We start from the raw sequence: 23357 nt of genomic DNA, 5'->3' as shown, positions 1-23357 counted from the left end.
CAAAAACCTGAAGTCTAGTCCACTGCCCAAAATATTAGCAAGACACCCAAGAAGAAACATCTGTAGTTGCTTGTCTGAAATATTTTGAAAGCATGAAGTTATGGGAAGCAAGTCTGGTCTATGAAGTACTACAATTTCAAAAGAACAAGTACAATTAGGGACAAAAGACCTATTCCATTTGCTTTCTCCTACTACTTATTGCTCTGACACATGCAGCCCAAGCAAGTTGCATTCCTTCCCACCCCCCCCAAAGATGGACAACATTGATTCAGTTAGTTTCTTGTGCATAAGAGAAGTTTCCCCTAGCTGCATAACCTCTGACGGATACTTCCCAGGTAAGCCTTTCAAATCAGATCGAAAGCCAAGGTACAGAAAGAAGCAACTAAAGGTGCACTATTGGCATCAATAAAAGCAAAGTTTATATCAATCAACAATCAGCTTTTTGGCTCATGTGGGTGATAATATCCCTGATAAATGCTGCATACAGCCTGGCAGCTTGAAGGAATGTAACTTGCTTGGGCTGCATGCATCAGGGCAACAGGTAGTAGGAAAAAGCAAATTGAATAGTTTTTGTCCCCAATTGTACTTGTTCTTTTGAAATTGTAGTACTTCATAGACCAGACTTGCTTCCCATAACTTCATGCTTTCAAAATATTTCAGACAAGTACTGGTAAGTCTGTGGGGGAAAGAGGGCAAGGGAAGGGACTGGGTTGGGGGGGGGGGGGGGGGGGGGGGGGGGGGGGGAAGAAGAATTGTAAATTGAGGGCCCTACAGTGAGAGGGAGTGCGGCTGGGGCTAGGGTAGGGGTAAGCAAACAGCCAGCCAGGGCAGCAAGGCACAGGACAGAGCCACATGCCAAATGTCCAGGAGCACCGGGGGGAAGCAGAGGAATGGCTCTCGCCACTGACATGCTCCAGGGCACGTATCCCCCAGACCCATGGGGCAAAGGCAGGCTGCCTGCCTCAGGGGGCCAGGGGCAGCAGCAAATTCTGTGGTGACTGTAGCACATCCCATAGCCTGTGCCAAGTGCAGCCCCAGCCCAACCCCCCAGCTCAGAAAAAGCCTGGTGGCTCTCCTAGCCCTAGCCCACAGTAGCAGACCACCCTCACCCAAAGCACAGATCAGGGGGTGGGGGGACACCTGCCCCTCCACAGCCCCCACTGGGGTATATCAGTAGTGGGAGCTGCCCCCCGATGAGCTACTCACAGCACCATCCCAAACCCCACCACAGCTGGGCAGCACCTGCCCCTGCCCCAGCCCCAAGCCCCACTCCCTCCCTCCCAGCAATGGCCTCAATCTGCAACCCCCCCTCAGACTTACAAGCCAGATGCTGCTCTCCAAGTTGCCAGGATGCATAAATTGGCAAAAATCAGTTCATGCTGATCTGCTATGGCTCGCTAGTAAAGTTGGCCACAGGTATCAGCCCCAAAAATCTTTATCAGTGCACCCTGCAAGTAGCAGCTGTATCAGAATCAGATGATATTGATAAACTGCTACAATATAATGCTCATGTCTGGAAGATTCTGTAGAGGCAAGTATAGCATGTGTTGCAACTTTCACTCTGGTTATATTCAGGGATCCTGGTGTTTCCTCCCCACACCCCAGGATTAAAAAGAAGAAAATAGATTTTGCAAATTATGTTAACAATCCATGAATAAAACAAAAGGCACCCCCTCCCCAGCCCTGCCAGTGCAGGAGGCTGCGGCTGCTGCAGCAGAATGAAGCCTGGTTCCCCCCTGCTGTGGGCTCGAGTAGGGGAGGCCAGCTCCTCACTGCTGCATGCACTCCCCAGGGGGCAGGGAGGACCCATGCCCCACAGATTTGAGTGCAGGGTAAGCAGTGTGCTCAGATGAGGGAAAGGAAGTTCCCTGTGTTGTATGCACACCAGGATAGACAGCAGGGAACCCACACCCATATGGGACAGGCACAGGCTGCAGGCTCAGGCTTCTGCCCTACCCCAGGGCCTCTGTGACCTGGCATGCCAGGGAACAGCTGGGCCACACAGAAAAGCTGCTTGCCGCTGTGAGCTCCACACTGCCCTGACAATATACCTGCTGCACACATGGCTGCAGCAAGGGCAGTGGCACAGGGTTGTATTGATCAAAGCCACCCCACACACAGTGAACACATCACCTGGGCAACCTGGAGCTTGCAGCAGCAGACAGCTTCTGTGCATGCCCCCACTGTTCCCTGACACCAGTTCATGCCTCCCATGCTATGGAGGCCCTAAGGTAGGGCAGCTGGGCAGGAGCTTCAGCCTACACTGGCCCCCACCCCTGCCCCATGCACATGTCTGGGAGGCACAGGTTCCCCCAGCCCCTCAGGACTGTACAGTGGTGGGGAGCCAGCCCCACCCCCTTCCCTGCATAGGCTCAAAACCACCCCCCACCCACTTACCTACCAGGACTGCTCTCCAGGCTACCCGAGGCCCCGTACAGATACATGCACATGTACATGGCACCCCCTGCCTGACCACTGGTAGGGTTTGGGACAGCACCATGAGCAGCTCATCATGGGAGGCAGCTCCCACTCCTCATGTACTTCAAGGGGGGCACGGAGGGGCAGGCCTGCAGAGGGTTCAAAGAACTTCAAGATCTGTGAACTTCTCCGATTTAAAAAGGTAAAAATCCACAGTTTACTCCATTTCCCACAGAAAAAAAAAAAGTGGAAGACCCAGATCCCTGGTTATACCAATTCGAGGTGCTCCAGTATAGCGGTCTGATATCAGATCAGCACAGAAAGAAAACTGACTGCATTGGAAGTCAGTCTAATACGGCCAATAAATGCATGCAACCCACAGCACAGCACACAGGCAGTGAGGAGCACAGCTCAACAACATGGGGAGCTGCATCCAGTTGTTAAGTCTGTTGTGGGGGGGGGGGGGAAGAAAACAGGGGAGCAGATCAAGGCCCCTGGAGTAAGGGAAGGAGTGGGGCTGGGGTAGGTGCTGTCCTGCTAGGGCAGGATGGGGCACAGGACAAAGTTGGGGCTCATCTAGGGGGCATGGGGAAGGTGGCTCCCACCACTGCATACACCCTGGGAGGGCATGTGTACCTGTAGGTGTGCGTGAAGGGTGTGGGTGGACTGCAGCTGTGGTCTGGGTCTATACTACGCTCTTCCCAGCAGGGGGCTAGGCCAGGCTGCACTCAGGGCAGGGCAGGGCAGGGCAAGGCTGGGCAGACTACAGCAAATTGAGGTGGCTGCAGCCACCCCTCCTCCCCCAACCCCATAGCCCCCTTCCCAGCATTGCCACCACTTGCCACAAGTACAGCCTGGCCCAAACCCCACCAGGAAGAGTCCAGTGACATTCCAGTTCTGCACAGATCTGGGGGATACATTGCTCCCCACACCTTCCTGGGGTGCACACAGCAGCAGGAGCTGCCTCCCCACTCCCAGACAAGCTGCAGTTCCATCCCATACCACACCCTGGCTAGGCAGCACCTACCCCAGCCCCAACCCCACTCCTCTCTCACCGCAGGGGCACTGTTCCCCCTCCTCGTCCACCACAGACTTACCAGCCAGACACTCCTCTTCGAGCTGCCAGGCTGTGTATTGGAAGTCAGATCTGTATTGACCAATATGCTTCCCCCAAATCTTTATTGGTGCCCCCCTAATTAATTCAGCTAGTTGACTGCATACAGTCAAAAAGCCCGAGGCTGAATAGATTTAATCTTCACAGGTTAGTTTAAATTGCATACATTGAATTAATAAGGAAGTAAACAGCAGGGATCCAGGTTTTCTGTTCACCACAGAAAAAATAATGCAGTAAAACCCAGATTCTTGCCTTTAAAAAAGGAGAAATGTGCAGGAAACAGCAGGTTTCCCTTTGCAAGCTGGCAGAGTTGCAGTCTGCAAGGGGCTGGGGAAGCAGGAGGAAGGCAGTCAGGCAGGGGGTACCATGTGCACGTGCACAGGTATATATGCACATGGCTGCCAGGCAGCCTGGAGAGCAGCTCCCTAAAGGCAAGTCTGGCAGGGAAAGGAGGTTGGCTGAGGTGCCCCATTGTGAGGGAGGGAGTTGGGCAGGGCTGGGACTGCTGCCCAGCCTAGACAGTGCATGGGTCTTAGGGCCCAGGGCCATGCATGGCTTCAGGGTCTAGGTGGGGAGTGGGACAGGGCTGCAGGCAACTTATCTGGGGGGTTAGAGGGAGCTGCCTCCCCATTCCTGCATGCACTCCTAGGAGGCATGGCAAGGCACATGCCCCCTAGATTTGTGCATGGGGCAAGGGCAGGTTACCTGCTATCCCCACTGTGCTGCCCTCCCCCTGGGGCCTTTGCAGCCCAGCAGGGCCCAGGGGCTGTGGGTGGGAAGTGAGGGGCTATAGCATGGGGAAGGCACTGGCATTTCAGGGCTACTCAGTACTACAAAGCAAGGAGGCAAGGGGGGTGGGGTGGGGAGGGCTGTGAGAAATGGACACGTGTTCACCTGCAGCTGTCTGTCCCTAGGTGAGCAAAGGGGGCCAAGGACCTCCGATTTTCCATGATAAACGCCACACCCCCCCCATAAAGAAAAATACAAACAAAAACCACCACCAAATGCCAAAGTTTATAGTCACTTAGAATTTCTTATGACTGCAAGCCTAGCAGTGCCTCAAACTGCTTTATAATTATATCAATAAAACATTGTGTTCAATTGATATAAGGGCATGCGCACCCCCCCCCCATTTTTTAAACCAAAAAAACACCCTAGTAAATCTGAGTTATTTAAAAATAGAGAAAACCAGGATCCCTGGTGAACAGTCACACTTTTTATTCCAGAAATGCAGCCACATGCCTCTAGTGGCTCAGACCAGAAGCTTGGGGGGGAGTACATTAGAGCATGCCTCCCTGCTCAGCTGGAACAGACAAGTTGGGCCAAGGCCAGCCCCCACACTCCTACATTTGGGGGGGAGGTGCAAATCATCCTGGGATACTGGGGGACCAGGTTAGACTTGAATCTGAAGGGGATTGAGGACAGAAGTTTAATGAACCAATTTAACCTAAACCAGTCATGTCCAATACTACATCCATGCAGGTTTAATATAAACTGGTTTTGGTCATTTTGATAGCCATTTATGTGCACTGAACTTCTGTTGCATTAGAGATTTGAACTACATTCCAATCCTCAGCTTGTGTGCAACTCCTGTCCCTAGATCATTCAGAACAAAGAGTTATATGCATGCTCCCAAGCAGCAGTTCCCCCTGATCTACAAAGAGCCAAGAAGTACTTTCTTATCCATAGCCTGAGCCAGGGGTGGGCAAAATGTGGCCTGCCAGGCCATTCTATCTGGCCTGGGGCCCCTAAGTATTCATTTTCTAAATATTTTATCTGCCCCTGGCTGCCTGTCATGCAGCCCTTGACAACTTGTCAAAACTCAGTAAGCAGCCCTCTGCCTGAAGTAATTGCCCGCCTCTGGCTTGAGCCAATATAAACCAGTTTAAAAGAAACTAAAGGGTTAACAATGTATTCCTTTAAAACGGGTGGCCAACCTGAGGCATGGGTACTCCATGTGGCATGGGCAGCCTGCGTGGAACACCACAGATCAAGGAGGGGACAGGAAATGTATTAAGGCAGAACAAGAGATCAGACACAGAGCATGGTAGCAAGCAGAAAAGACTGGGCAAAGGAAGAAGATCAAAGCAGCAGCTGGAGAGAATGCAGAGCTAATTTGTGACCTGCCTGCTAAAAACGTTGGCCCCACTGTTGTAAGGTATAAGCTAGGGGTGCTCAACTTCCAGCCTGCAGGCAAGATCTGGCCCCAGATGCCCTGACATCCAACATGCAGGGAACCTTTAGGGAGCACCCCCCCCCCCCCCATGTACCACATTCACTTGGTTCACAGGGCCAGAACTGAGCACCACTGCTACAGGCAACTGTTAGAATTGTATCAATATAAGCTATAACACTCAAGTTGTTACACCCCTTACATAAGCAGGTCTTACAGGGTGTATACAGAAATTGCTTTTCACCATTTAAAATGCTTTATTGCTGTGACTTAACTGATGTGCATGGCTTTACAACACTTTAAAACTAAGCATTGTTAAATGAGATGCTACTTTAAAAGGTGCTGTAGGTTGCTAAAGTGCTATAAAAATACAGCACTTCAAAATTTAATTTCTGTATTCTGGTCAAGTTTGTGGGCAGTGGAGAAGCCTTGGGAGGCTGTAGAGCACCCCCTGCCTCCTAGCCTGGTAAGTGCAGGGAGGCTCAGAGTCCCATCCCCACCACCTCAAACACTGCATGTCTGTCATGTTTAAGAACCTGTAACTGTATAGTGCTATCAAAAGTGCTCTAAATTACAGTGCTATAAAACATACACAGAGCATGTAGACACCCACTAGCTCTGACACAGGGCATGGGACAGGGCAGCAACAAGGGTAGCAGCAAGACTGGCAGTTAGGGAGATAAAGCTGCAACGGTGCCAACAGGCAAAACTGATGGAGTGACTGGAGCTGTATTAGCCAGCACCTTCCTGCTGCCAACCACCATGTTCAGTGGGCCCCAAGTCCACCCCCACCCTCCCCACTAAACCCCACCCCTACAGGCAACTTCTGGTTGCCCGTGGATGCAGCCCTCAAATCATGTTTGCACCCCCTGGTCTAGCAGAACCCAGAGACTTCACCAAGTTATATTCCCCGTCCTCCCGGTGATTAAGACTTGTGAACTAGACAGGAGTACATGCAACTACACAGCACCACTTGAGATGCTGCAGATGGTTTCCAAGAGTGCTGCTGTCTGATCAGCTGCACAGGATTGCTGCTAAGTGCCAGAGGATCAGAGAATCAACATCTTTTGAGATAAATTGCTCAGCTGATTTGTTGTAGTTTTTATCTTGAATTTGGCAACCTACCACAAGCTATGTAGGTTGTGAACCACCCTTGATATGAATGATGTGGGTTCAACTCTAACAGTCAGGGCAATGCCAGCTTGATGCATAAGCACAGTCCACTGGCTACCTACTGTTCACAGAGAACTCGTTAGAATAAAGGCATCTTGTTTTAGTTAAATGTGTTTTTTCAGTGTGCAAAGAGTTATATTATTATTGTATTGTTCCAGTTACAAGATGACCTTTATATTTTCAGGTGTAATTTTAGGAAAAGCAGCTCTTCCCCCCTGAACGTAGATCAAGAAGTACAGATAGAAGTCTTAGACTACCAGTGCTTTTAAAGAACCCCAAAGGCATATTAAAATAACCAGGAAAAACCACAAAATTAAGAGTTAAAAAAAAAACCAAAAACACAACACACCCAACCCCTCCCCCTACAAAAAACAAAAAACCCAAACTTTCTAGGACTGGACTGAAAAGCATTAACTTCTTTGTGCATGCAGCAACAATAAAGGAAAAAAAAAACAAACAAAAATACAGATCCAGAAGACAAACAAACCAGAGTAGTCAACACTTTAGGGACCCTGATTGTAGGCTGAATGCCCCCTCCCATGTTAACAAGTGCAAGATGACAGATATAGGGAAAAAGATAACCTGGCAGACATATATGACAGTGTGCTCTATATTAGCTGTTACTACTCGAGAAAGACTTTGGACTTATTGTGCCTGGTTCCCCAAAGCCATCAGCCCAATGTTCAGCATCAGTCAAAAAAGGAGATTAGGAATTATTTAGACCAGTGGTGCTCAACTTTCTGCCCCACAGACCAGATGAATGGATGCAGGACAGCCCCCCCTACCACACCAGGATCAGGTCCTGGGGGCCTGGCACCACCTGTCCTGGCCCTGCACACAGCAAATCAGGAGCCCCATCCAGGAGACATGGCAGCAGAATGGGCACAGCTCTCAGCTGCCCAGCCTTGAGGTAGTTCCTCATGACCTAGGCCCAGCACCCCATCATCAACCAAGTGCCAGCCCACATGTTACACTGCCAAACACTAGATAGCTTGTTTCATCATTTCTGCACAGAAGCTGAATCCAAGAGCATAATCTGTGTATTAGGATCTAGCTGAAGCAGCTTTCAGAGAGGAAGGTTTAGTATCTGACACTTTTAAGGATAAAAAAAAAAAAAAGAGAACTTGTCCTGCTCAAAAATAGAAGCAACTAAAAGGTAGTAATACTAGTACATTTAAAATCAACCAGACTGAAAACACAAGCTCAATATGCCTGAACAGGCACCTACTGAAATTGATTGAAAGAAAGATTTCACCTGAGTAGAACAAAATGTACTAATGGGCATGTAACTTAATTAATGCAGAGCTGCGCATGTTTCCACATGTCCTCCATGGCATTCAAAAATTTAGTTCTAAACAAAGCTACTGTTTCAAATGTGGATGGTTTCATCCGGAGTGGACTGACTGAATACAGACCAATCCACAGCTGAAAACAAAGGCACAGCAAGGAAGTTGACTTTCAAGGTTTCCATGCTGTGCGGAACAGCCACACTTTAAACTAAGAAAGGGAAAAGCTTTTTAGGAACTAATAACTGAGTGTACACACACACACACACACTTTTAAGCAACTACCATTAGGACTTAGATATGTTATACCACAAGCCACAGTGAGGGCTCAAGCAGGAAGTCAGGTATCAGGATCTCTGGGACCAGCGTAGCCCAAAGCACTGATACACTCACCTCCCCGCCCCCTGTGATCAGAGACCTGATAAAGGCCTTGCATCCAACACCTTGTCTCACTTCCAACTATACTGGTGGCAGGAACAACAAACACACACCACCCAAAGAAACCCTTGCCACAAGCCTCCTTGTCCCTACCCGGTGGGGGAAGGGGGGAAACTCTCTCTTTTGGGAGAAGCCAACATAGGCATGCGGCTCTAACCAGCCTTGTGCCTTTTACTCCAAGAAGGCGATAAAGCCTTGTGGGGGCACAGAGAGAAGCAATTTTTGGAGACTTGGGCAGGGCACCCACAGCTGCTCTGCCTGCAGAAAGGTATTTGCATCCAAAAGCTTGCAAAGAAGAGTTTTCCCAACTATTACAGCTGGTCCAAGAAGAGATGCCAGATGCACCCAGAGAGTCTCGCCTGCTGCCTTCGGGAAGCTTGCTCCAGGCACTGAGAAGCAGCAGGGCTTCAAGTCACCAAACCGACCCCCGCACACGCAGGGGACAGCCCCGCCCGCACAGCCCGGCCCGGCCCCGCACTCACCCGCCCAGGCGCCCAGCCCCGGGCCCGGCGGCGCGCGGCGGTCCAGCACCCAGACACGGAGTCCGGACAGCAGGCTGTAGCCGGCCCGCAGGGTGACGTAGGCGGCGCTCAGCGCCCCGACCCAGTAGAGGAGGCCGGCGGCGGGCAGCGAGGCCACGGTCGCCATGCTGCGGGGGTGGTGGCCACGCAGCGACTGAGGGCGGCTGGCCTGCCCGCCGACCTTTTCCCGGCAGCGCCGCTTCTCTATTGGCTGCGGTGCCCGCCCGTCAAGCCCACGCCTGCCTCCTATTGGGCGACGGGCGGGCACCCCGCCCCTGTCCCGCCTCGGAGCCGACCGGCTCACGCAGTCTCCCTTCTCATTGGAAGAACCGCGGCCACCGCACGCCCACGGCCTCGTGCCCCCATGTGCTTGGCCAGACGCCTCTCCAGCCACTGGCTACCGTGCCTGGCAATCAGAAGGCATTCGTGCCAGGATTGGTGGAGCTGCCTGGGCGGGTAATTTGAGGGTCTCGTAGCAACAACTGGGGAACTGACTTCCTGGGTCCTTGACCCTTATCTCCTAGTGCAAGGACTACCCGCTCACGCTGCTCCCCGGCGTGGTTCTTCCTGCGCCTGCGCAAGGGAAGGGGGCTACCGTAATTTCCGGCTTAAATGCGTGCATAGGCAGCAGCATAGATTCCCGTGCTCTTGTGACGTCACCTTCCCCCTTTAGTCAACCCAGGTCAGTCCGCAGCCTGCTCTTTAGCTGCCCTGATATAAAGGGTGTTTATCAAGCCCTTGTGTAACTAATAACTTTGCCTATACACATGCTAGAAGCAAACTGTTAATGGTGACTGAAAGCAAAATTCATTAAGTGTTTTAGCACAGCATAAGCTATGTATAGGCAAGGATCATAAATGTAATTCATGAAATCACTGGAAAATGTTTTCTACAAGTTAGAAAATTGGAATATATCACAAAAGATGGTGTTTATGTCAAAGTCTAGGAAGTTGAGGTGTGTTGTGTTAAAACTTAATGAATTATGCTTTCAGTTGCCGTTTACAGTTTGCTTCTATCGTGTGTACATCAAAAGTACACACAATATTAAAGTTTAAAGTTGCACAAGGACTTTATTTATTAAATACACTGTATTTAAGACACCCCTAATTCCCTCCAGGCCTCTGTTTTTGCTAGGCTCGTGACCAGCCCAAGCTCCTGGTGCTCCATTCACCCAGTGTGCCCCTCTCCACCCTGTTCCAGTTCGAATCCCTCCCCCTCAGCTACAGGTGATGGGAAAGGTGCCCCAGGTAGCCTCACTTCCCTCTGTCAGCCGGATATCTTGGCAGCAGCCCATAGGTTCCCAACCAGAGGAGAACCCCCAAACCAGGCCCAACCTGCCACGTGGCCCAGTGTATGTTCCAGCTGTCCAACATCCTCCTCTGAAGAGTGGAAATCATGAGGATTGCCAGCCGCTGATTTTCATCACTGCTTATGCTGAACGTGCGTGCATGTGCTTTCGCATCTGTGTATACACTTACAGAGGATCTTGGCAGCAGACCCCCTAATGAGAACAGGGGCCCCTCCCTTCTGAGTTGCACTACTCGTGGCAGAGAGATAGGAGCCAGTCTGTGTGGAAAGCCAAATGCCTACACAGGTGAGATTTGCAAGGCTGAATTTTGATACCTGTCATTGCAGAAAAACCACATAAAATCCCAACATCAGATGTTTATGCTGGATGCAACCTATGATCTTTTGTTAGATGACAGGGCATGAATTCCCTTTTCCATAGCTTGCCTAGCACCATTTCCTGGTGTTTCTCACCATATTCCATACCTGCTTACATTTTTTTTTCTTGAAAATTTGAGGCCTGCAGTATTTTTCTTTACTTCCTATCCTAAAAAGTGTTAGATGATGTAGCTGTGGCATTGCCATGCCTTAGCGATCAATGAGTGGCTATTGTTCATATAAAACTTCGAGGTGAGTAGCACAAAAGTGCAAATTGTATTACTGTTAGGGCGTAGTGTTATAGTGGTCAATCAGGCACTTACTTGCCTTTAATGTTAATAAATTACAGAGAAGTTTCTATATCATATAGTTATTTCTCATATTTACTCTCTCTACTCTGTATTACCTCCTACCCTCTCATTTTGATTTGTGTGTTCAATACTTTTTACTTGTAATTTTTCTTAAGATGGGTAACATTTTCTTTACTGTCCAGATCTAGGTTAACAATGCCAAATGGTTGGATGATGGGGTCAAGGCAGCAATAGTTCCTGTAGTTTAAACTGATTTCTTTGGAGTTAGTTATAATGATTTTGTTATATTTCCTCCCTGCTTACACTTCTGCCCTCTGGACTATAAGCGCAGCAAAGCACACCACATCTTGAGGCCATTTGCCTCATGCAAACCTTTAAAGATGGATCTTAGACTTCACAGTAGGATTGGGGAATGGGAAACAGGTCTCTGCCAAACACCTTTTCCTCTAATCCAGCCATGATTTCACTGATCCCAGTAACTTGTGCGCCATTCAAGTCTGCTCTCCAAACCCCAAGGTCACAACTTGTAGTCTTTCACTTTGGCCTTCTTCATTCTTATACTTATTGCTCTTTATTGACCAGAATGAGTCTGAAAATGATTATTCTAAGTTGGCTTCCTCTCTAGTTGGACTAGATTACCATGAGGTTTCTTTCAGCTCTGTGTTTTCAACCTTTCAACCCAAAGTTTTTACTGAACAGAGTATTCTCTGATGCTTTGTTACTCACAACCACTAAGGATAGAAAAGTATAGATGCTGAAGAACACTTCTACAGTAAGAGGTAGTTTTGGCAGCTAATTCTACAGCCTCAGAAATCAAAGAACTCATACAAGCTATACAATTTTGTCCTATATTGTAAGCACAATTTTTCCAACCATAGTGTAAATCCTGAACAACATAATTAACTCTAAAGTGACATAAAGCATTCTATGATTCTATGATCAAGCTGCTTCCACACCACTTCCAGACCTGAGAGCTAGAAGTTAAAATTAGAACTTAACCCTAGTCTTCCATGTGGCAGTACAAGCAAATCTGATGCCCTGGGTCCACTTGAGAGATGTAGCTAGCTGTGTTAGTCTGATGTCAAGTAGAAAGAAGGGTAGATTCTCATCTTATAGACTAACCAAAGTGTGTGTGTGTGTGTAATGTAGCACAAGCTTTTGTGGGATAAAGCTCAATTCATCAGATGGTTCGCTAAGGATTTTATACTGGGCTCTGCTACTATTTTGTCTTGGTTTTGCTTCCCATCTGCCTTTAAATGCTCTCAGTAGGTAAACTGGTTCTATTAATAATGGATCCAAACCATCACCTGAAACTCATCCCACGCATTTTTGTTTCCTAAGAATGTTTTAGAAGCTGTCTTTCCTTTATGGTAGTGTAGGTTGTAGATGCAGGTGCGACTGATGTAATTTTTAGCCTCTTGGATTGTCTTCTGATCTAGCCTTCTGCTTTGACGAAGAAGAGATCAGCATATATTCAAGAGATGTAAATTTGTCAGCAGGGAGACCAGAACATAGGACTAGTTGTGTGAGAGGCACAGAGGGCTGATTCTTCATTGTAAGTTCAACTCACTACTTGTGAAATATAATAGCATGAATATGGAATGAATGGCTTTCCTAATTTAACCAAGTGATCCATTCCTGCCTGAAGCATGAAAATATCTACCTGTTATAATTTTTATACCTACTAATGCCAATGTATTCATATATTCCCAAATTCTCCTATACATTTGTACGTCTACATGTTGCCCTATGGTGATGTTACTATACCATGCTTTAGTACTTCCTTTTGAAAGTACTAAAGCATGATGCAGTAACTCCCCATACTGCGTCATACATGCAGCGGCATGGTTATTTTCAGCAGCTACTTCACCATAGCAGTGCACTGTAACGGGAGCGTGCTGCTATGGTGAAGCAGCTGCTGGTCACGTGTAGACACTTGTGGACACTACGTTGCTATAGTAGGTCACTATGGCAATGTAGCATCACGTGTAGTTAATGCGCTTTAGATGATGCATGTTAAATGTAATACCTCCATTGTGAGGTACTAGAAAAAGGTCCATTGGCCTATTTATATGCGCATTAGCTAAACAGCACATTTTTTGTGACACTTTAGTGTGCATTAATATAGCCTGATAAGCTAATAAGCAGGCAGCAACTACTGAAGATAAGCTTCGTGTAGCTTTTATTCATACTATCAGGTGACCAGCATGGGCCAACAATAGAAAAAGTGCCAGGTTAAACAAAAATTCCAAAGTGCATTTTTATTCTACTCTTTCTTTTTAATACATTAGGAGCTCTTACATCAAGCTTTCATGATTGCTCACAAATTATCAGTCACTACAGTTTGCTGCTTAATTAATATATTTAATAATGTTCCTACATAACTTTCTAGGTATTTACTCAGTTTTGGCTGTACTGTCCCATATGCTTTCCTTATCTAGTATGACACGTTATACTAATTCTGTCCATCCCAGGATGTTCTTGACCAGATTCCAAGTGCTTGGATGTGCTCTGGTACTTTCCACAGAACTTTAGACTTGCAGATTTCAACTCTTACTGCTCTTGGCATGTCTTATGGCCTATATATTCCACTCCTCCTCTTATTGCCCTTCATTGCTTAATGTACGCTTTGTTTGAAGCCAGTTCTATGTTTTTGTTGTTTTGAGAGTCTCCTCAACCAGCACCTTGACCATATTACACTTATGGCCCACACACCCATAAAAAACAGTGCCTCAGCCACAGGGAAAACCCATCATATATCCCTGGAGATGGAGTCTGGCTGGAGACCAGGACTTATGAGAGAGGATGGGGGGACAAAAAACTGCAACTTTTGTTAAGGACCATAGTGGCTCAGGTGAAAGAAGAGATTTGTTTCAGATCAGTATGAAAAGTTTTATTTTGTGGCGATCCAAAATGAAGCCTTCCAAAATTCATGACAGATATTCACCCAAAAAACCTATCCCCACAGAACATCTGAGGATCTAAATCCCATTTATAGAGAGGAGGTATTTTGTTTAGTTTTTTTACTAGATTTAATACTGGGCCATATCCCATAGTTCTTATTCATGGAATTAGTGAAATCAATTAAGCTTTGCCATTGGCTTCCATGGGAGCAGGATCAAGTCCTTGCTATGTTAAGCTCCCTGAGATCAATTTACTACCACTCTCTCTAGTTTCAACCTTTATCCCCACTCAGCTGTGGAGTTGGTAGCTTTGATAAGCTCTCTGATCTGAAGTCTGTTTAGCTTTGGAGCAATATTGCCAGACACCCTTCCTGACCCAAGCCACAGTTTTAAGGAGGGGCAAGGGGTGGCATGGAAGGGGAATAAGCCTCCTCTTGCATTAAAGGATTTCACTCACAAGGCAGCAAGATTTTGAATTAGAACCTTTCCTTATGTGTGTTACTATCCAAGGCTGAAGAGCTTCCTAAGGTCAAAATAACTTTTATCCAGGCCATAGGAGTGCAGTAATGAATCAAAGGTTCAGTTGTGTGGTACTCCATATAAATGAAAGATCATTCATATTTTAACATTAATTGTAAAAAGTATAATAAGCCCAAATGAAGTAAACTAAACCAGGCATTAATTTTTTCAAGTATAATTTTTTATTAATTTTAAGAAGGACAAAAACTTACATCTGCTACATTTCCTGTTATACCAGGCACATCACACTAATATACTTTCTTAATACAAATCAAATGACGTTATGGAAACCTGTATTCACAATCAAGAAGTATCAGTTAGATCTATAGCAAAATATAAGTGTGGTTGAATTCAGCACCACATTGTAGCTTGGATTTCCTTTTCCTTCAAAGAAGCATATAAACTGGGTGTAATGCTGGTGATACAGTGCTTCATGGTTCCCTGGAACATTGCACTGTGAAATACTTGGCAGTGGGTAATTTGCTTGGACCAATATGACATGGATTTTCCTCTGCATGTGTTACTATTCAGCCTTGATTCTGATAGAATTGTATGCATTAATTTTTACATCATTTTTAACTGTTAACAGTATAAGTTTTGCTGATTTTCTGTACTAATATGCAGCATAAGTAGTTATTCAATAGAATGATTTAACTAACATATTTTCCCGTTTACATATCCCACCCTGAAAAGTGGCTCTACAGAGGATCAAACACTAGGATTTTCTTCCCTACCAAACCCCAAACTGCATATGATTAAGTTAATTTAGGCCACCATTTTTAGAACTGGAAATGTATGATAATTGGAAATGTATGTCCTAATCCTCCAGCTCTTGGGTAGACCAAAGTTTTAGGACAAAATCCAACTCCATTCATTCAGTGTCCTAGTGGTACTTAATCGTTATGTGATCCTGTTGCAGCCTGAGAAAAAATTATTTTTAAAGGCATCTTCATCTTAGTCTTAAGACATGGTCACAAAAAGCAATAAGAAGGAAAAGAACCCACCCAATTTTTGTATTAATGGTTTTTCAGGGACTTGTGTAGAGTGGAGTGAGATTGCACTGAGTGCCCCCTAACAGGTAGAGTAGGATCTGGCCCTTCATAAGGACTTAGATATTGGTTCATAATTGCAATACCAAGGGCAGCATTAGAGAATTGATCCTATTTTCTTTTTGTCACTGTTTCTTCCTGCTACCTTCCATTAAGACAAATAATAGCTTTATAAATTATATAGCTAGTACAAAGACCTGATTTGATTTAACGTGGAGAGTCTGTCTTTTCCATAAGAGTGTTTATATATGTGTATGAGAAGTGAATAAACAACAGTGCTGTAATAAGACAGAAAATAATCCATCTTTAAAGCATTTTTTTACTACCTGACTTCTTATACAGCATGCTACTTTCCCATCTGTAGGAAAACAGGGGTGAGATTCTAGCATTGTTTTTCATTTGGTTACAATGGAGGTCCAAATCATTACGTAAAAGTTGTGCTCACTGTTGTTGCACTGTTCAGGGATTTCCTTCTTATCTGAAATAGAAGTTGTCAAACTACAATTTGTAGGGAGCAGATACATAACCTAGAGCTGACTCCTGCTCATTGTGTTCATTTGCTTTTACAAGCCCTTCTTTGCAATGAAGAGCTTGGATGCAATATAAGCAGCTGGAAAGAGTAGGAAGAGCCAATCTAGCTGTTTGGAGTATTGCTTTAAGTTCAGCATAAAACAGGAGCAAAACTGTGGGACTGAAGCTAGTAGCAGGACTGGAGGAATGTGTACAAAAAATGTGAATCAGCTAGGTGGTCAGCTATACAGGGAATGGGGAGGAAGGAAATCAGGCGAAGGACAGCACACTCAGAGAAGCAGGCAACTTACTATTCTCTGTTCAAGGACTCTTGTGGTTGATACCTTCTATTGGACCAACTACATGGTTGGAATAGACTTGGACAAGCTTTTGAATGTGAAGCGTTCTTCATCAGGTCTGAAGGAAGAAGCAGGCACAACAATGATTAAAAAAGGGTGGAGGGCTGTGAAACTGAAGAAGAGAAAAATTCCCAGGGGGACTGCTGTAGTTACCACAGGAATTTTCTGCAATAGCAAACAAGATCAAGGGAAGCCATCCATGAGTCCATCTCTTCTAGGTTGGCGGATCTCCTCCAGTGGGCTTTAAACTAGGCTCATCGGGGGAAGGGGAAGACAAGGGCGGAGGAAGCCTTGGACCGCTAAACCAAGCAGCACCCACAAGTACAGCCCAGCCTAGACCGACGAGCGAAACATATACACAGGTAAGCAACAGCGGCCAGGGCAATGCTGGGATTAGGGGGCCAGTGCACACATCTATAGGAGGCCTCAAATGCCTCTACACAAACGCTTGTAGTATGGGAAACAAGCAGGAGGAACTTACCCTCCTGCTAGCTGACATCAACCCAAACATAGTGGGGCTCACTGAAATGTGGTGGGACCCAACGCATGACTGGGTGGTGAATATCAAGGGCTATAGGCTGTACAAGAGGGACAGGACAGGGAGGAAAGGTGGGGGTGTGGCGCTCTACATTAAGGAGGAATACACATCCTCATTAGGTAGAACAGAGTCAGAGGAGGGACACACGGAAGTGCTCTGGGTTAGAATACAAGGCAGTCAAGGGGAAAGAGACTTAACAGAGGGGGGCTACTACAGACCTCCCAACCAAGGGGAAGAGGCAGACCAGGAATTCTTAAGTCAGCTCACAGAGGTAGTTAGGTCAAAGGACGTGGTCATCATGGGTGACCTGAACTTTCCAGACATCTGCTGGGAAGAGCAGTCAGCCAGGTCTGACCACTCACGTAGGTTCCTAGCCCAAATGCAGGACCTCCATCTAACCCAGGAGGTGCGCAGCCCCACCAGGGGAGACGCCTTGTTGGACCTGGTGCTGGCCATGGGTGACGACCTGGTGAGGGGGCTGCGGGTGCTCGACCACCTGGGTGACAGCGATCATTGCCTGCTGGAATTCACCATCCAGCGCAAGGTGGCAAAGGTCTACAGCAAGGCAGTAGCCCTAGATTTCAGGAGGGCGGACTTCAATGAGCTAAGGAGAATAGTCAGGGAAGCACTGAGGTCCTGGAGGGGAGGGGAGCCAGGTGTCCAAGGAGAGTGGTTGCTCCTTAAGGAGACGATCCTCCAAGCCCAAAGGGAGATAATCCCAACACGGATCAAAGGGAGCAGGAGAGCACAAAAGCCCCCATGGCTCACCAAAAGCATCCGGGAATGTCTTCTAGCTAAAAGGGAGGCGTACACCCAATGGAAGGGAGAAGCCATCACCAGGGAGGATTATACTGCGGTTGCTCGGGGATGCGGGGGGGCAGTCAGGAAGGCCAAGGCAGAGATGGAACTGGGACTAGCTTCCTGGATCAAGGACAACAAGTCCTTTTTTAAATACACAGGGGGCAAAAAGAAGGTACCAGGTAATGTGGGGCCCCTGCAAGACACGCTAGGAAATCTGATCATCACACCAGACGACAAAGCTAACCTATTTAACGATTTCTTTGCCTCCATTTTCCTGAGCAGGGACCAGATCAGCCCCCCCACCGGGCCCCCTTCAGGCCCCAGGGGAGGCACACCTAGGCCATGGGTCAGGGAGGATCTAGTCAGGGAACTTCTGGAGGGACTGGATGTATTTAAATCAGCTGGTCTGGACGATCTCCACCCCAGAGTGCTGAGGGAATTAGCTGAGGTCATTGCGGAACCCCTGGCACGGCTTTACGAGCACTCGTGGTGCTCTGGTGTGGTGCCAGAGGACTGGAAGAGGGCCAATGTGGTTCCCATCTTCAAAAAAGGGAGGAAGGAGGACCTGGGGAACTATAGGCCAGTTAGTCTTACCTCGATCCTAGGCAAGCTTTTTGAGAGAATTATCCTGGCACATGTCCGTGAGGGGCCAGCAGGTGAGACTATGCTTAGGGGCGACCAACATGGGTTCATTAGAGGCAGGTCCTGTCAGACCAACCCGGTGGCCTTCTATGACGAGGTCACCAAATCCTTAGATGCAGGGGTAGCAGTGGATGTAGTCTTTCTGGACTTTTGGAAGGCCTTCAACACTGTATCTCACCTCATCCTCATTAAGAAACTGGGGGACTGTGGTGTCAACACCTACACAGTCAAATGGGTCATTTTTGACCTGGAGGGATGTGGGCAGTGGGGTTCCGCAGAGCTCGGTCCTCGGGCCCGCACTGTTCAACATCTTCATCAGTGACTTGGACGAGGGGGTAAAAAGCACCCTGTTCAAATTTGCTGATAACACTAAGATGTGGGGGGATGTGGTCATGCTAGAAGGAAGGAATAGGCTACAATCAGACCTAGACAGGTTACAAGGGTGAGTGGATGAGAATAAGATGGGATTCAACACCAACAAGTGCAAGGTGATGCACCTGGGGAGGAAGAACCAGCAGTATACCTACAGGCTGGGGAACTCCCTTCTCATCAGTGCAGAGGCAGAAAAGGATCTTGGAGTTATCTCTGATGCCAAAATGAACACAGGCCAGCAGTGTGGGGATGCGGTCAGGAAGGCCAACCACACCTTGGCCTGTAAGATCCACAGATGCATCTCAAGCAGGTCCAAGGAGGTGATCCTCCCCCTCTATGCAGCACTGGTCAAGCCGCAGCTACAGTACTGCGTCCAGGTCTGGGCGCCACACTTCAAGAGGGATGTGGACAACATGGAGAGGGTCAAGAGGAGGGCCACTCGCATGATCAGGGGGCAGCAGCACAGGCCCTACGAGGAGAGGCTAAGGGACCTGAACCTGTTCAGCCTCCACAAGAGAAGGCTGAGGGGGGATCTAGTGGCCTGTTACAGACTAGTCAGAGGGGACCAGCAGGCATTGGGGGAGTCCCTGTTCCCCTGAGCGCTACCAGGAGTGATGAGAAATAATGGTCACAAGCTGGCAGAGGGTAAATTCACATTAGACATCAGGAGGCGCTACTTCACTGTCAGGGCAGCTAGAATCTAGAACCAACTTCCAAGCGAAGTGGTGCTGGCTCCTACCCTGGGGGTCGTTAAGACGAAGCTAGACGATCACCTTGCTGGGGTCATTTGACCCCAGTGCTCTTTCCTGCCATGGCAGGGGGTCGGACTTGATGATCTGCTCAGGTCCCTTCCAACCCTACTAACTGTGAAACTATGAGTCATCTTCTGTGAAGGTGCATTGCATACTATGAAAATTTCAGCTCATCTCAAAATTCCCATTCCCCAACCACTTTTTGTGTTACATTACCCACTACAGGAGGAGCAGCCCTTACCTTCTATGCAGAGTCAAGTATATTTGAAAAACCCTGAATTCTGCCAATTTTTGGTTTCCACTGTTATTCCATGGAATCAATCTTCTGTTGGAAAATTAAGACAGATGGCACAAGAGTCTACAAGCCTATGGTTTGTATTTTTTCTTTAAACAACACCATTCAATATTTATACTATTGTTTAAAAGATCTATATGAGACTGGAAAGAGACAAAGATTCTGCCTTGAGGAGTTTACAACCTAAATTATGTGTAATGCAGGGAACAGTGACAAGAATTATTAATAGAAAGAAGTGCTCAGTTGCAGGGTGAGAGTTACAGTAAGTAAAGGTATCATGATTTGGGTTGGATACACCTTGCTTACAGCTGTTGAGGACCAAACAAGTGTGTCTTCTCAGGGTTTACCCTGATGTTCCTCTCAGTTTTGTCCCATTTCGTGAGAACTGCTGTATACCCTGAAAAGGTCTGTAACCAGCAATGCTGATAATATTCACTGTAGGCTTGTTGAATACATTTGCACATCAAAGAACACCCACACTAGGACACTTTGCCTAACCCCCAGGACATATCCCTGTCTGAACAAGACCTTCTGTTAATCCCTCCAGCTAGAGATCCCCCCTTGTTCCTTCAGATGCAAACTGACTCAGCAGTGCTAACAGTTATGACTAACAACAGCTCAGCTCCACGGCTCCCACATGCAGAAGCAGGAGGGTCATTGCACTGTGGAAAGACACAAGAGTGACAAAAGGGAGCCTATTTTGGAAGGCTATCGTAAGAAACAGGAGTAGGAATAAAAGAGTATGCATGAATGAAACTGAGATAGTGAAGAGGGGGAAGTGTGGACAGAAAGAAAGTAGACCAGGGATCAGCAAGGTTTTTCGTCAGAGTGCCCAAAACACCCACAACTTCAACTTGTAAGATATTGGTGTGCCAGGGGCAGACTGTGGGGTAGACACAAGGGTTTTGGCTGTGACACCTGACACATCCTCCCACAGCACCTGTCTTACCCCAACTCCGCCTCCACTTCCTCCATTCTAGCTCCTTCCTTTACTAAGCGTCCAGGTCTCATATGCCACACATTGCAGTTGCCCATGCCATTTCTGCTGTGTGGCAGCCTCCCTTGATCTAGCTAGACAAGGCACTCGCAGGGTGTAAGAAATGGTAATAGTGAAACAGATGCAGGCAGAGATGAAATATTTAAAAAAGAGCACAGGCATGTTTTAGTTCGCCTTTCCATTTATGTCTATTACCACGCATAGCCTGTCTGGCAGGGAAAGGCAGTTGACTTGCCAATAAAGCTGAACTGCCCTTGCTTTCAAAACTGAATCATCCCAAGTTTTTCAATATTCTTATCTGCATGGCATCTATATAGATCTTTTTTTAAATAAACCTTGGGATCCAGCGACATTTTTTTCTAACTCCAAGATTAAAATCTGAAATTGCTCAACATTAAACAATGGAGTTTGCAGAGGTAGGAAAAATGCAAAGCAGGAAAAATGTTGGCATGTTAACTAATTTCACATGCTGAATGTACAGCTGAATTGGCATGCTCATGTTGGTAGGGTTTTATGAGACAGTCCTTTCAATAAGACCTAAACCAACAGGAAGCTATAGAAACGGCACTATACACCTATAGAGCTTGACAGAGAATTGTAACAAGGTACAAAAGAATGCAAGACTCTTCTGCTCAATCACCGTATGGCCTGGTTTAAAAACCTTGCATTAAGATGAAAGGTCATGCTGTTGCATCATGCTGGCAAATTATTACAGCTCGCTCCAAACGGAAAGGGAGTGGGAAGGGTTTTTTGACCAGAGACAAAAGGAGAACATAATTTTTGGAGGGGAGCCTAGGAAGAGCCACACTTGTGAAAGAAACTTAAGCTGAGTTTTACTTAGGTCAATGCACTTTTGACCACTTGCCAGGAACTTGGTGGTTATCTCTGCACACCAATGCAAGCTGTGTGCATTTGAGGTTGAGGAAGGAACTCGGCATATTTACAGGATTCAGTCCTTTTTAAAGATATTTCAAAACTGTTTCACAAAATTCAGTAGTAAATGAGAAGCAACCTATGGAATTCTACTGACGTTTTAAGTGAATTGCAGTCCCTGTAGGTGCTGAAAATCCTAGCATATTTAGACTAAAGAGTTTTATCCCATTACCTGGATTAATTTGTATAAACTCTATGTCCTTCAGTGGGTTTACTGCTTTTTTCTCTCTCCTACCCACCTTGCCTTTCTCAGTAGTTCCCCCTCTTTTTTCCTCCCCCTTTCCCTACCCTTTGTATTCCAATCACTGCTTTCTATTAGCAGCTTCACTTCCTGCAGTCCCTACACAGCATCTGATGAAGTAAGCCCTCTGCTTACAAAAGCTTATGCTACACAGTTCTGATCTAGTTAGTCCGTAAAGGTGCAAATCTACCTTGCATTCTGCCAAGCCTAGTACTGGCTATTTTCTACTGAGTAGATAAGGTAGTGATTCTCAACCAATGCCACAGCACCCCAGTCATTAAAGGGTGCTGCCCAAGAGGGAGGACATCAGCGAAGTTAACTGCATGCTCAGAGATAAGTACAGGCTTGTCCCTTCCAGCCCATCCTCCTTCTCCATTCAGCAGTCAGGCTCTTCCCTGTCTGGCTGCTGCTTCTCCTTCCCTGCCTAGGCCTTCTTTAAGAAGGAAAGCACTTTAATAAAGAGGGTTTGAAATGGGGTGCTGCTTAATCTGTAAAAGTTATGGAGGGGTGCCTTGAGTCTAAAATGGTTGAGAACCACTGCGACACAGTGCGAGCGGCAGCAACAGAGGGTAATCATCACCTGTCCCCCACCCAGTGTCATCTGTTGACTCTCAACCACAAGGTCAATCTCTGATGGCAAAATAACTTGCTCTCATTGCTTAACCCAGGGCTGTCCTTGGTCTCATTACTCTCATTGCCTAACCCCAGCAGCCTACAAGGGGTTAAATTTAGGTCTTTGGGCTCTCCCTCCCTCCTCTGGCTTCTGTGTTCTGTACCCACCCTAAGAAGTAGTGCAGCAGGACACAGCAGGGCACAGGGCACTCAGGGTGAGGTCAGGATCACACAGTGCAATGGTGGGGTGCCCACATGAACACAGGGTTCAGCAGCATGCAAGGAGAATCAATGTGGAGTTGTTGTGGCACCGGAGGGGTGTTATCTGTGCATGTGCAGGCTGTAGTGGGGGAGGAGGGGTGCAGGCGCACAGTGCAATGGAGGTCTTCCATGCAGCATGCAACCTGGAGGCCCATGAGCCCCCACTGGTACAGCTCTTGGATTGTGCAGTTCCCATCTGCTTAGAAGTTGGAGAGCCCAGCTGAATCCTTCATGTCTCTGCTGATAGTGCTAATCGCTGTTTTTGAAATGGGGAGTAGCCTATCCAGTATGAAACCAAATTCAGCAATCCATGTGATCCCAACACCAACTTCCTGAATTCTCTCATGTGATACATTCCCCTTTAACTCCATCTGATGGACCACACTTGATAATAAGCCTTTGTTTTCATTCTATAACCCATTGTCTATTCACTGTTTCATAGTATATGGACTCCTCTCCCTAACAGCATCTTTG

At 47.1% G+C, this 23357-nt stretch overlaps 1 protein-coding gene across 1 annotated transcript in view; it reads right to left on the bottom strand.

The window, feature by feature from the left end:
* HSD17B12 (hydroxysteroid 17-beta dehydrogenase 12) overlaps positions 1 to 9293 on the bottom strand; it is a 135614-nt gene extending 126321 nt beyond the window's left edge. Inside the window, exon 1 of the mRNA XM_090032968.1 lies at positions 9085 to 9293. Within this exon, the coding sequence (XP_089889094.1) occupies positions 9085 to 9250 (166 nt within the window). The 5' untranslated portion in view covers positions 9251 to 9293. The remainder of the gene's footprint in view (positions 1 to 9084) is intronic.
* Positions 9294 to 23357: the final 14064 nt, after the last annotated feature.

Source organism: Crocodylus siamensis, chromosome 2 (genome assembly GCF_052110815.1).
Source record: "Crocodylus siamensis isolate JL-2025a chromosome 2, ASM5211081v1, whole genome shotgun sequence".
Taxonomy (NCBI): Eukaryota; Metazoa; Chordata; order Crocodylia; family Crocodylidae; genus Crocodylus; species Crocodylus siamensis.
This window is presented reverse-complemented; position numbering and strand designations above follow the sequence as displayed.